The following is a 14,177-nucleotide window of genomic DNA, read 5'->3' on the forward strand; positions in this document are numbered from 1 at the left end:
GTAAGCTGGTTTTAGTGAACCACTCCGTCCTCTGGGGACCTGCAGAACCACTGAGCCCGCTGCCGATTGTGCTCCAGGCGTCCGGCATGGAGGCCAAACAGGAGTGGATCAAGAACATCAGGGAGGTGATCCAGGAGAGGATGACTCACCTGAAGGGGGCGCTCAAGGAGCCCCTTCATCTGCCGAAAACGCCAGCTCTGACCCGGCCCAGAAACAACAAGAGGTGAACACGCACACGAAACGCATGCGCTTCCTTCACACGAGGCACCTCTGGCCTCCTCTCACCGTCAGCGTCCACAGGGACGCGGGTGCGACCTCCTCGGCAAAATGTAGTAGATCTGAAGCACCGCCGGCTGTTTTCACTGAATCAGCGCACGTTTGAATCAACCGTTAATGTGACTACGTGTTCTCAGGGAGGGAGCTGAAGACGGAGACAGCCAGGGAGACGGCAGCAGCCAACCGGACACCATCTCCATCGCCTCCCGCACGTCCCAGAACACGGTGGACAGCGACAAGGTGAGTCAGAACCTCAGAACCTCAGAACCTCAGCGCGCCCGCTGCGTCTGGTCCCTTCACATGCAGCGACCTGCGCTTTGAGTCCACACCTGATGAGCTGATGAGCCACAGCTGCTCAGCGCTACAGGGTCTCCCACGCCCTTACAATGGACACACGCAGGGGCTGTGCCAGAGTCAGACCGGCTGAACGTCAGCAATGTGAGCGTCTGAAGAGGAGCGGCGAGCGATGAAGAACCTCTTCAGTTTGTGTGCGGGCGTCTGCGCTGGCGCTTCCTACCAGGCGGTGTCGCGTCTGCACGTAAGTGTGTGCGTCCGAGACGAGGTGGAGCGAGGGAGCGCTGGTTTGGAGACGAGCCACAGCCGAAGCGTCTGCAGAGCTGCTCGGAGCTGCACAGAGCGGCCTTTTCTTCGCCCACACACTCACCCTGCCTCTAAATGTCAGGCCCTCACTGAGCGGCCTCGGCCCCGTCCTCCGCTGCTGGTCTCTATGTTGCTGGTCTCCATGCTGCTGGTCTCTATGCTGCTGGTCCCTATGCTGCTGGTCTCCATGCTGCTGGTCTCCATGCTGCTGGTCTCTATGCTGCTGGTCTCTATGCTGCTGGTCTCCATGCTGCTGGTCTCCATGCTGCTGGTCTCTATGTTGCTGGTCTCCATGCTGCTGGTCCCTATACTGCTGGTCTCCATGCTGCTGGTCTCCATGCTGCTGGTCTCCATGCTGCTGGTCTCCATGCTGCTGGTCTCTATGCTGCTGGTCTCTATGCTGCTGGTCTCCATGCTGCTGGTCTCTATGCTGCTGGTCTCCATGCTGCTGGTCTCCATGCTGCTGGTCTCCATGCTGCTGGTCTCCATGCTGCTGGTCTCCATGCTGCTGGTCTCCATGCTGCTGGTCTCTATGCTGCTGGTCTCTATGCTGCTGGTCTCCATGCTGCTGGTCTCCATGCTGCTGGTCTCCATCCATGCTGCTGGTCTCTATGTTGCTGGTCTCCATGCTGCTGGTCCCTATACTGCTGGTCTCCATGCTGCTGGTCTCCATGCTGCTGGTCTCTATGCTGCTGGTCTCCATGCTGCTGGTCTCCATGCTGCTGGTCTCCATGCTGCTGGTCTCCATCCATGCTGCTGGTCTCTATGTTGCTGGTCTCTATGTTGCTGGTCTCCATGCTGCTGGTCCCTATACTGCTGGTCTCTATGCTGCTGGTCTCCATGCTGCTGGTCCCTATACTGCTGGTCTCCATGCTGCTGGTCTCCATGCTGCTGGTCTCTATGCTGCTGGTCTCCATGCTGCTGGTCTCCATGCTGCTGGTCTCTATGCTGCTGGTCTCTATGCTGCTGGTCTCCATGCTGCTGGTCTCCATGCTGCTGGTCCCTATGCTGCTGGTCTCCATGCTGCTGGTCTCTATGTTGCTGGTCTCCATGCTGCTGGTCTCCATGCTGCTGGTCTCCGTCCTCCTTGTCTTCCTGCTGCTGGTCTTCTTTGTCTCCAGCACCAAAAGCGACCGCACTTCGGGGCATTGTGATGAGTTTTTCCAGGCCGCGGTGGATGTTTTGGGGTCTGTGGGTGCTGCTGCGCTCTGTTTATTGTTTTTAGGATTTAGAAAACTCCACTCTGCTATTTTTGGATCCTCCCCTCTGCTGTTTTTGAGAACATCACAAAAGAAAACATGGTTTCAACATTTAGTTTCTACAGCTTTCATATTTGATGTGCTGGAACAGTAGCGCGTCTCCTAACTGGAGTCGTGATCAGTCGCCTCAGACGTGGCTCTGGACGACTTCCTGTTCTCTTCTTTGTTGGTGGTCCCTGCTGCTCTCCGGCCCTGTGGCCATCAATGTTCTCATGCAGATCCCCTTGTGTGCTTTGGAGTGAACTTAAGACGTGCTGTTTATTGAACCAGGGACTCGTGTTTGCTGAGCCCTGTAGCTGCACGGCGGTTCAGGCTTTTAAACACGGCGCTCAGAACAGGATGAACGCGGACCGAGAACCCGACAGGAGCCGAGCAGGTCGACTGGGTCTGTGTCGAACCATCCAGCCCGTTTCCACTCTCTGAACCAAGCCTTGGGTCGTTCCCCGGTTCACTCTGTGTGCGTCTCTCCCAGTCTGTCTCCATGTGCTATAATCACGGTCCCTTGGCTCAGTCAGATGTTCCACTGTGTGTGTGTGTGTGTGTGTGTGCGCGTTCGCAGACAGGGTGGAAAGCTACTGTTTCTGGTGGTTTGGGGCTTTTTTTGTTTGTCTCTCGCTTTACTGTATGTCGGTCTGTTTTGACCTCCTCCTCCTCATGCTTCATTCTAAAGGTTGCTTTTAATGCTACGCGTTTGTGAATGTAATGAGTCATTATGTAGTTAAAGAAGACAAAATGGGACTCTTAAATAAGTTTTCACTCAGTTTTAAGTAATAAAACCCGGAGTTTGACTCCTTTCCATCATGTGGCGTTGCTCCAGACTAGTGCAGAGGCGTGTTGCTGACTCGACCTAATCTCTCCAGCGTGTTCGGCGTCGGCTCTGGGCAGACGTACTGTACAACCCTCAGCTACAAGGAACAGAGTTAACGCTTTCCTCACCAGAGACACAGGGATAGAGATGCTAAAGCTTCATGTTTGTGGCTGCGTTGCTACAGACGTGTGTGTGTGTGTGTGTGTGTGTGTGTGTGTGTGTGTGTGTGTGTGTGTGTGTGTGTGTGTGTGTGTGTGTGTGTGTGTGTGTGTGTGTGTGTGTGTGACGGCGACATTTCCCAACCTTGGTGAAGTTTTATTTAACTTCACTCAAACCAGAACCAAACCTTAAAATAACAAAAACATTTGTGAAAAGTCACTCTGTTTTGGTGCTCGAGGCTGGTTGGGACGTTGTCCGCAGCGCATGCAGTGACTCAGTGCTCAGACCTGTGATGCTCCGTTGACGCGCTGAGGTTCAGGCCGCGTCTGTAACGTCCCGTGCCAGTTCTGCGGCGCTTCTGCGGTCTCATCAGCGCGGTGACTCGTCTGCGGTGCGTTCGGTCGCCCTCGCGTTATTTAAAGCTCCATTCCAGTGGCCGACAGCTCGGCAGCCGCTGTGGCTCCACAGCCTGGAGGTTCCACAGCCTGGAGGTTCCACAGCCTGGAGGTTCCACAGCCTAAGGTTCTACAGCCTGAAGGTTCCACAGCCTGAAGGTTCCACAGCCTGGAGGTTCCACGGCCTGAAGGTTCCACGGCCTGAAGGTTCCACGGCCTGGAGGTTCCACAGCCTGGGGGTTCCACAGCCTGGAGGTTCCACAGCCTGAAGGTTCCACAGCCTGAAGGTTCCACGGCCTGGAGGTTCCACGGCCTGGAGGTTCCACAGCCTGGAGGTTCCACAGCCTGAAGGTTCCACGGCCTGGAGGTTCCACAGCCTGGAGGTTCCACAGCCTGAAGGTTCCACAGCCTGAAGGTTCCACAGCCTGGAGGTTCCACAGCCTGGAGGTTCCACAGCCTGGAGGTTCCACAGCCTGGAGGTTCCACGATGGACCCGTTTACAGCGTGGAACGGCTCATCAGCAACTTAATGCTGGTCGTAGGTCCTGATTGGAGCAGCATGTGGCTGTACATGTTATTGGGCCTCGGCTTTCAGCTTCTGGCACCAGGCACTGGTATTACTGGTTCAGGTGATACCTGGGTTTGCACATTATAATCATGCAGTAAGTGGAGCTGCCTGTAGCAGGTCGGCAGCGTGCACGCGGTGTTTTAGACCCACACCCAGCCATTTGTTGCTGCTGACTCTCCCCCGTTTTCTCGCTGGCGTCTCTGCAGCTGCAGCGATTGTCCACGCGTTGCCGTGAATCGGCGCATTGACGGGCGGCTGCAGACTGAAGCCATCTGCTGCTCATGTGACTCCTGCTGCGCGCGGTTGAAAGCGTTTGCGAGCCACCAGCTTCCAGGCAGTGGGAGAAATGTGAGCACACGCACGCGGCCCAGCGCCTCCGTCCAGCACAAAGCCGGCGCTGTTTGTTCAGAGGGAGAGAGCGAGGGCGTGTTTGTGTGTGACAAGTGAGGGAGTTGTCAAAGACGAGAGCAGCAGAGAGACGCAGGCAGCGGACCAGGTCGACATGTCAAAGTGGATGAGCTTTAAACTGTTCAAGGAGAGCAGCAGAGTGAGTATGACTGGACCAACGGCTCGGCTTCACAGCTTCCAGTTAGCGCTTCACGGTCACTTCTCTTTGAGCCACTCACTCGTTTTCTAATGGCTTCAAATGCTGGTTAACTGACCCGAGCTTCTGTTTCTGGCTGTTCTCCATATGTTTTTGTCATGGTGGACGCACGGCTGTAGGTGATTAAGTGTTAAAAGTCTGCTTGAAAGTTAATACTGAACTTCATTTGTGTCTGTAGCTGTAATTCATGTTTACGTGCAGTAAATCTGAACACACCCTCTGGTCAAAACTACAAACCGCCTCATGGTTTGATTTGAATCTATGCTTAAGAAGCTGTGTTTGTGTGTGAAGTTGAGTTTTGTGCGCTTTTGTCTCGTGTGCGTGCGTGCGTGCGTGCAAGCCTTCCTCCTTCGCGGGTTGATAAATACGTTCCTGTTGAGCTTTGGTCCCTGATTCAGACTCTCATCCAGATCAGAGTGTTGTAAAGTCAGGGCAACAAGGGTGTGTGTGTGTGTGTGTGTGTGTGTGTGTGTGTGTGTGTGTGTGTGTGTGTGTGTGTGTGTGTGTGTGTGTGTGTGTGTGTGTGTGTGTGTGTGTGTGTGTGTGTCTCAGACAGAGACACAGGAAACAGACCATTAGCTGCCACCGAGACACAGGATAAAAAGTGTGCGCTTCCAGACGACTGAATTGAAGTCGGCTTAGTTCCGACTCACCTTGTTTTTGTGCACAGGAGGCCAAGACGTCACCTCACCTACTAAACACAGTCCGTCCACATGGTTTGGAAGCTCAACACCAACACCTGCGGTCACCGTGTAACATGACGCTGCAGCGGTGTTGGTGTTGAGCAGGTCATGGCCTCACGTAGTGGTGCTGCTGTGTGCAGTACGGCTCAGCTGGTTCTGGTTCCCCGGCGTCCTGGGCCGTCAGCAGGATTTCCACACTGTGTAGATTTACAGCATTTGTGCGACAGTTTTCACTCTCTGGCAGCAGAACACGTTGCGAAGCCTGTGTCTTATTATCTGTGTCTTCATGAAATGAATGCTGGTCTCTGCAGCCTGTTGTCAGAGTTCACGCTTGGCTTTCTAGTCATGACTCTGTTCTGATCGGGCTCACTTTTAACTTACAACTTCTCAGTAAATGAGGACTCAACATTGCAAACGCTGGGTTTCCACCTTCACCTTATTTTTCTGGCCCTAATCATGTATTTGTATTTATATTGAATATCCATCACAGTGAGTGAGAACTAATTTCATATTTTGGCACAAACTCTGTAATAAACTGCAGCTGTTGGATTAATGTGTGACTAAGAAAAGAAGCTCCTCGAGGTCCTTGTCCGAAGAATGACTGAAGGTTCCCTGGTGCCGGCAGGTTCCTTCGCTTCTGCCTTTTCAATGAGGCGTTTGTTCAGGCCGGTGCCGTCTTCCTGGGTTCCACCATATGACCGTCACAAGCCGGAGCGAGCCTGAGTGTGCACAGACGGGTCATATGACACACGCTCAGACAAACCCCAGCAAACAGGAAGTCAGACTAGAGCTGAATGAGTGATAACTGAATGTGTGGTGTCGGGAGCCTTGGTTGTGACCTAGCTTCAGGACCAGAACCATTGCAGCGTGTTCTGAAGGAACAGAACCGCGGGCTCGACGTCACCACTGAGCTCCAGCTGGATCTCAGCGTCTCCTCCTCCTCCACACGTGCAGGTGGAGGCAGAGCATCTTGACCACGCGCTCCGACCGTACGCGTTCCCCGTGCTCCGCTTGGCTTCATGCTCCTCCGTGTGCTGGGACAAAGGAGGGCGAAGCAGAGCTGCAGCCGCGTTCGTCCTCACCTCCAGCGCGGAGCAGGTGTGTGATTTGCCTGAAGACGTGAACACCTGCCTTTTCACACCGCGTGTGCGCAGCCATCTGTTGGGTATAAAGTTGCTGCTGCCTTAATGGAGACGGGTCCTTGTTGCTAGGAGACCCTTAGCTTGACAAAAAGCCTGAGCGCACACACGCACTTGACATTTTCCAAGACAAAAAGCAAAGAGCAAGAACGTTAGACGGAGGAGGCCTTAAAGCGGAGGGGAATTAGTTCATCTCACCCACTTTGGAGCCGGTCTAGATCTTTGGCTTTGTGATATTCAAGCTTTTAACATGATACGGGCCGGTTCATTTAGTCCTAATCTGCATCTTCAGATGAAGTCTGAAGTAGCTGGTGGGTTCTGGTTCTGTTCTGACGTCAGAACCACCCCAGCTCCTCCAGGTGATGTGATGCCATCTGGGTTCAACAGTTCGATCTCGTCTTCGGCCTCTCTTTGCAGTCATTACCAGAACGCTACTGTGGACAGGTTTAACAGCAGGATGTGAGAGAATGCACGCGTCACCTGACCTTCGGACCATTCGTGGGTTTTGACACACCTTTCATTTCAGTATCATTTGCTCCAGTATCAGTGTTTGGCCAATGTTAAACAGCCAAGTGAAGTCTGCTCTTCATCCTGTTTGTCCAAACTGATCTGCAGTAACTCGTGTTACTGTTAGAGCCTCTGGTGTTTTCTAATTGTCACCTTTGTTAAATGAAGCTCTGTTCTGCTCTCACTCTGAACATCAGCCCAGTTTCCTCTACTTCCATCCAGTGTTTGAATATGAACACTGCTCTGTGAAGGAGCGGTGACGGTTTTGTGCCTGGGTTTTCATTGCTGAGGGTTGTATATTTAGGAGTGTTTCTGTTTTGCAGCTCTCTGGTGGTTGTGAGCTGACGGTCGTCCTCCAGGACTTCACAGCAGGATGCAGCACGGAGATGTCGGTCAGCACAGGTGAGCGGCACCTCCTCAGCACTGTAACACAAGGACGCCGTCCAGCGCTAACGCCTGCCTCTGCTCCAGGTCAGACCGTGGAGCTGCTGGAGCGGCCCAGCGAGCGGCCCGGCTGGTGTCTGGTCCGGACCACGGACCGCAGCCCACCACAGGAGGGACTGGTTCCCAGCTCCACGCTGTGTGTGTCCCACTCCCGCTCCAGCGTAGAGATGGACTGCTTCTTCGGCTCGGGCAAAGGTAGGAAGGGAGGTGGAGGAGCCGAGAGAACTCTGACCACTGACCCGACCCAATCTGTGCTTTAGGCACCGTGAAGGGACGGGTGAAGTAATTGATGCCTCTTTTGCCGTGTATCAGCTGTGAACGGGCATCGGACCTGCTGGTGCTGCCATTTTCTTTGCGACCTAGTGATAAATGAACTGCACTTGTGTCTTGTCTGAGCTACGGAGCAGATGTTTTGCACTGGTTTCATTTTAGATGATCTCCGTTGACATCTTCTGGTGAGTCGTGTGTATTACAGTGTGATAAAATAGTGACGGGGGAAACCTGTATGTACAGCATTGGACTTGGTGTGAATTACTGATGCAGGACCTCGCCTGCACACTGTCATGTCCCCTTGTGTCCTACAGAGGGGGCTGTGGAGCTAACCGTTCATGCACTTGGAACCAATGTGACCTTTGACCTCTAACTTGACACATCCAGCCACAGGGTCTGTGCATGAGAATCTGAATTGTGCTCAGGCTGCTTGTTGTGAGGATGCTTGAATTTAATGATGCCAAAGATGATTTATCTGCTGTGTCATGTTTGATCTGCTGGAACAACACTGGGCTTGTTCTATTTTTAATAAAGGATTTCCTCCTCAGCTTTTGTCTTATAAAGGCTTATAAACAGCTGTGTGTGTGTGTGTGTGAGGGAGATTCCTCTTCATCCGCTCTGTTGTCTGCAGAGCATGAGAGCAGACGATTTGCCTGCTGCAGCCGTGGTGCTTTTCATGCTCTGGCTGATGAGAAGGATGCGTTGTGTTCCTGTAGAGACATGCAAATCTGCCGCTACTCATGGAAATCAGCCCACAGATTCTGGATATTTAGGGAATACTCAGGTTATTGCGTGCATCATATCGTATTGTGTGACAGGTTTAGCTGAAGTCGATGGAGCCGACTGGTTTCCGTGTGATAGAGAGTCACGAGGCTCAGGTTCCAGGTTTCAGCTGCTGGACTTCCAGTGTTTAACGCTGTTATCTACATTTCTTAGAGAATAGCTAACAATCTAAGCGTCCATCGGTGCTGACTGTGAAGTGAGCGCTCCAGCCTCGTCTCAGTGGGTGTTTGTGTAGCTGGGGTCTTGTGACTGCTCTGTAAAGTAGGTCTCCTCGTCCTCTGACGACACTCAGAGGTAACTTAACTGGAAGTCAGTCACATGGAGCTGAGAAGTCACTAGTACAACGGCGGTTTGAGTGCGAGTGAGAGCTCTGTTCTCAGCGGCTTTGTTCCTCTGTCATGATGCATTGACCGTGACAGCGCCCTGGGGACGGCGGCCGAGACCGGAGCCGCCGCCGTCGTCCTGCGCTCGTGAGGCAGCGCTTCCTGCATTCGCTGCTGCAGAGCGTCAGTGGAGCTTGTGTACATAAAGTGGGACACTGCAGCTGCTGGGAGCACTTTATCTGGGCTGAGTGCATGTGTGCCGTCGTACCTGATGCTGCAGTGCTGGGGGGGTTGATGTGAGTGTTTGGTGTAGCATCAAATATACATACGGGATAAATAAATCCTTGTTATTGTTAAAGGTTATTGTGTATCAGGAACCAGTGTTTGAATGCTGAAGGGCCATTACTTCGACTTTGGTAGATTTCTTTAATCACACATACACACACACACACACAGACACACACACGCACACACTCGCGCGCGTGCGCACACACTCGCGCGCACACAGCCCTTATAATAATTAACACTGACTCCTGTTCTGGAGAACTGAGGCGTTCACATGAGGGACGGGGAGGAACCGTCTGAGGGGCAGTGTGTGTGTGTGTGTGTGTGTGTGTGTGTGTGCGTGTGTGTGTGTGTGCGTGTGCGTGCAGGCTCCTCCTCCAACTCCTCCTCCTCCTCACTCTTGTGAATCTCAGCAGTTTGGACCTGGAGCGGCTGGAGAGCACATCCACACTGTACCCTCCCGCTTCGCTGGCAGCTTGGCTGGTATTGATTGCGTGTCTGTGTGCGCGGCGCCGAGAGAAGAGCGTGAGGGTAGAATGAGTGTGTGAGCGAGGATGAAGCGAGCCCAGCGCTGCTGTGGATGGATCCTGTCCCACGGCTGCTGCTGCTGCTACTCTGGAACAGGTGGGACGAGGCGGAGACACAGTTTGCGTTACACACTTTACCAGTTCTAGAGTTTCTATTCTGTGTGTGTGTGTGTGTGTGTGTGTGTGTGTGTGTGTGTGTGTGTGTGTGTGTGTGTGTGTGTGTGTGTGTGTGTGTGTGTGTGTGTGTGTGTTGAGGAATGGCACAGGAACAGCGGCTGAAGGAAGGAAACAGGCGCTGGTTGTTGCGTTTTGGGCTTTTATTTGTTAATGTGTCCGTAGAGACTCATTTGAATGGAAAATGAATTGTGAAACAGGAAGCGGTGACACGCACAGGTCCAAGGGACAGGTTCCTCCGTTGTCTCTGCTGGGTTGCGCAATCCTCAGGCGTGTGTTTAACCCTGTTTGGGTGTTGTCGTCACAGACCGCGTCCACACTCAGCTCCAGGTCACCGTGTGCGGGACTTGACACTCGTGACTCTCGTCTGCTGCCGTAACTGAGCCGTGCTGTGAACACGCTGCTGCAGGCAGAGCGCGGGTCCGGCTCAGCCGCTTTGGGTTGTGCAGAACGCTGTGTTGAGGCGTGAGCCGCTTTACTGGCCTCATGACTAACCTGCACATTGGCTCACTTTAAATGTGTGGTCTGATTTCAACATGGGAGAATACTCACGAAATTATTAGCATTTCAAGGAAGACTAATACATTACTCATTTACTGATGAGTGTGTGTCACAGAGATGACAGCAAACACGCTGTCATCTCTGTTCAAGTTGCTTTTCAAGGATTTAAGTATGAAACTGAAAATCTAATCAGTCTAAATTAAACTAAACTAGAAAAAAAGTGCTGTAAAACAGGAAGTGAGACTCAGGTAAAAACGCTGACTGTCAGACTTCCAACTGTGGTTTTCCTGTGGTGTCATCCACTGACTTGATGATTTTGCGGTTGGCGCTCAGCTAAAGGTCCAGACGTGTGTGTGTGTGTGTGTGTGTGTGTGTGTGTGTGTGTGTGTGTGTGTGTGTGTGTGTGTGTGTGTGGTCTCACGCTGGACTTTGACCCACCGCCACTGAGCTGCACATCAGGCTGCAGTGCTTGAACTGGTTCCGCTGGTTGACTGGTTTCTGTGGACCTGTTTGACCTGCACGGCTCGCTGTGATGAAACCCACCAGGTCGCGTTCATCGTTGATCCACTCATTCACTCATGAATTCATGAGGTGACGACACGCGGTCTGACAGCATTCCATGAATAACCTCAGGGCGACAAACAGCTTTATCGCCTGAGCCTCTGTGCTGAGCTGGTTGGACCGGGTTCATTACAGCGATGAGAATCTCTGGGTTCTGCTGCTGGACGTCGAGCTGCGTCCGACTCTTTGATATGAGAACATTTGTTGCTGCTGCTGTTTTCTCCCCACTTTCGCCTCCACAGTGACGACCGGTCCTGCGGGTCCATTATCGACGAGCAGAGCTAATGGACGGAGGCAGCATCGGCTCCGTCTTCAGCCCGTTACTTATTAATGTCTGCTCCGACCAGTGGCTGGATCGTCCCTGGACCTGAATGAAACCGTCCTGGAGGAACTGGAGCTGTGTCCTCTCTCCTCATGTCCCAGGCTGAGCTTAATGCATGTGGCGGTTTATTTAGGCCGCGGCTCAGAGCCCGTCCTCCAGTGTGAGACCTGCGGCTTCTCCCTCTCAGATGCATGAGTCCACTCACCACCACGATGTTTGAAGAATGCGCTCATGTCCACATAATCCAGTCCATCTCTCGTCTCTGCCAGTTTGCACTTTGTGGTATATTCAAACCCATAGTTGTTCTTCAAACTGCTGAGTAACTGCAGAGACAAATGGCTACTGTGGATTTGATCTTGTTACACACATGAGCGAGGACGTTTCACATACTTCTACGTTTGCTTTCTATTTCAGGGAACTCTTTGATAACATTCCTGGAACTTATCTGTCTACTTTGTCAGCGTGGGCTCAGCTTTAGTTTCCTGTATGTTCAGCAACCTGCTTTTCATTGTATCTCTGTTGAGTGGGAGCATCCCTTTCACTTCAGCCAGTGACCCGACCGGCAGCAAAGACTCGATTTGTGTCCATACAAAGTTAGTCGGCCACAGACTCACATCAGCAACTTGTGTGTTGTTGTTCAGTGTCTAAAGGTTTGGGAAGAGAGCAGCACATTGAGCTATTGACTAATGCTGAGGGGTTGATTCCCTGCCTTGCTCAGCAGCTGCCACAACAGGAAGTTAGAGGTGTGTGTGTGTGTGTGTGTGTGTGTGTGTGTGTGTGTGTGTGTGTGTGTGTGTGTGTGTGTGTGTGTGTGTGTGTGTGTGTGTGTGTGTGTGTGTGTGTGTGTGTGTGTGTGTGTGATATTTGACAATAGAGCCATTCATAGACAAAATGTGAGTTTTTATGTGTGTAGTATGGAGGGAAACAAAGTGTGTGTGTGTGTGTGCACGCATGTGTTTGTGTGTGTGTGTGTGTGTGTGTGTGTGTGTGTGTGTGTGTGTGTGTGTGAGACAGAGAGTCTCATTCAGACTCTGCTTGAGTATCTGTGTTATTAAAGATAGTGAGTGATGCCGGTTTTAACAGTAGGCGTTCTGTCCTTCTGTCGGCTTCACAATAAAAGCGCCTTTGTCCGGTCTCACCTGACTCGGGCCCTCAGCGTGTGACAGCAGAGCTCTGCCGTCCACTGTTACGCACAGAACCAGCACCAGCACCAGCAGGCGTGTTCATGAAGTGCAGCCTGGTTGGATTCAGTGTCGCGTCTCAGTCAGAGTTAAGTGAAAGTGAGAGCACTTTGTCACCTGCAACGCTGAGGAACGGCCCAGTCCGGTTTGAAGGGCTGCATTTGAGGCACTGATGTTTAAGGGACGTTTGGCCTCGTATAAAAACCGAGAAGTGGTTTTATGGTTTGATCTGGGAATGTTCCTTTGTGGCACCTTGTTTAAAATGTTCCTTCCTTCCTGAAGATTCCTGAAATGATGTAATGTAGCAAAAGATGTTGGACCCGTCCGCCCTGTAGTAGAGGCTGCACGTGTGCGTGCACACATGCAGCCTGCATGAATGGAGGGAAGTGAAAACATCCAGTAGTACGTGTTCATGCTCAGTGGTTAATGAATGTTACAAGTCCCATCGACTCTTATGACGCGTAGCGAAGGTTCTGCTTCCTCTGGTTCTGCAGCGCCGTCCTTTACTGGAAGAGGACGGATGACGAACTGTGTGTCTTTACACACACACACACACACACACACACACACACACACACACACACACACACACACACACACACACACACACCGTGACCTACGACATGTTTTGTTAGAAACACATGACTGGATTAGTTCTATGGCTCTTCAGGGAGCAGTCACGGAGACGTGAGTGTGACGAAGGAGCCGACCGTGTGTCTGCAGCTGTAGTTTCTGTTTGGGCCGGGCCCGTTCTTCTCTGTGGTATCGTGTTGTTAGTGGCTCAAGCGCTTGCGTCTCGTGCTTTAGTAGCGGTGAGTGGCCTTGTCTTGTTTTGAACGGTTTTATCTCTCCCACGCCGCTGACACAGGCTGATAGCGACTAAACAGCCACTGATACTGACTCATTAACCCACAGCTGTGCACAGAGGGAAGGTCAAGGTTGTGGGAGTCACTTTTTGTGTTAAAGTCTCTTTTAGAGGTCGATTTCATTTAAGCATTGTTTTTTACGAAGCAGTCAAAACGTTGGCCTCCGATGGAAGAGGGAGACGATGCAGGCGAATGCTGGAGCTCCCAGCTGATCAGCACCGTCTACACGACCTCCAATACCACCGACAGTGAATCACATCAGCACTGTTGGCCGCGTTCAGGGGTTCACAGGTTCAGAGGTTCACAGGTTCACATGTTCAGAGGTTCAGAGGTTCAGAGGTTCAGGCTTCCTGCAGAGCAAGAAGGTGAACGCTGATCTCTTTCTTCTTCCGCTGACCGCGGTGCTGCGTGTTGAGTGTGTGATGATATCTGGGGAGCAGGCAGCACTTCTCATTGGATGCTGACATTTCCTGCTTCCTGTGATCTTTAAACACATCAAACCTTTGAAGCTGTTGCTGGACTCGTCCTGTTACATGATACGAGTGTCGTGCAGCGATGCACGTTTATTAGTATGATTCTGGCTGAGGGTGTGAAAAGGGCTATTTTACATTCAGGTCTGTTTCTCAGGTGAGGAACGAAGCATCTTTTTGAAAACTGTGATGCTCGTAAGGCACGACATCACCATTTGTTTCTGCCTCTTCACACGCACTCAGATCAGGCGGATTTCACTGCTTGTCTGATGGATTACAGTAATGTGATTAATGATCACGGCTGGACTTTGAGAACTGCACTCAGGAACCGAAAGTGAAGTGTGTGTGTGTGTGTGTGTGTGTGTGTGTGTGTGTGCGTGTGTGCGTGTGTGCGTGTGTGTGTGTGTGTGTGTGCGTGCGTGCACGTGTGCGTGCGTGCACGTGTGCGTGCGCGCGTGTGCGCGTGTGTGCGT

At 52.2% G+C, this 14,177-nt stretch overlaps 1 protein-coding gene across 5 annotated transcripts in view; it reads left to right on the forward strand.

Annotated features, from left to right (window-relative positions):
• kalrna (kalirin RhoGEF kinase a) overlaps positions 1 to 14,177 on the forward strand; it is a 63,186-nt gene that overhangs the window by 35,028 nt on the left and 13,981 nt on the right. For 2 of the 5 annotated variants that reach the window (XM_029135788.3, XM_029135790.3), the window contains exons 37-40: positions 78 to 223; positions 414 to 516; positions 7,321 to 7,399; positions 7,469 to 7,636. In XM_029135788.3, the coding sequence (XP_028991621.1) occupies positions 78 to 223; positions 414 to 516; positions 7,321 to 7,399; positions 7,469 to 7,636 (496 nt within the window). Of the gene's footprint in view, positions 1 to 77; positions 224 to 413; positions 517 to 546; positions 815 to 4,043; positions 4,612 to 7,320; positions 7,400 to 7,468; positions 7,637 to 9,507; positions 9,727 to 14,177 lie in introns of those variants that run through there. The other 3 variants (XM_029135791.3, XM_029135792.3, XM_029135793.3) reach the window with 3 other exon arrangements.

Source organism: Betta splendens, chromosome 21, assembly GCF_900634795.4.
Source record: "Betta splendens chromosome 21, fBetSpl5.4, whole genome shotgun sequence".
NCBI lineage: Eukaryota > Metazoa > Chordata > Actinopteri > Anabantiformes > Osphronemidae > Betta > Betta splendens.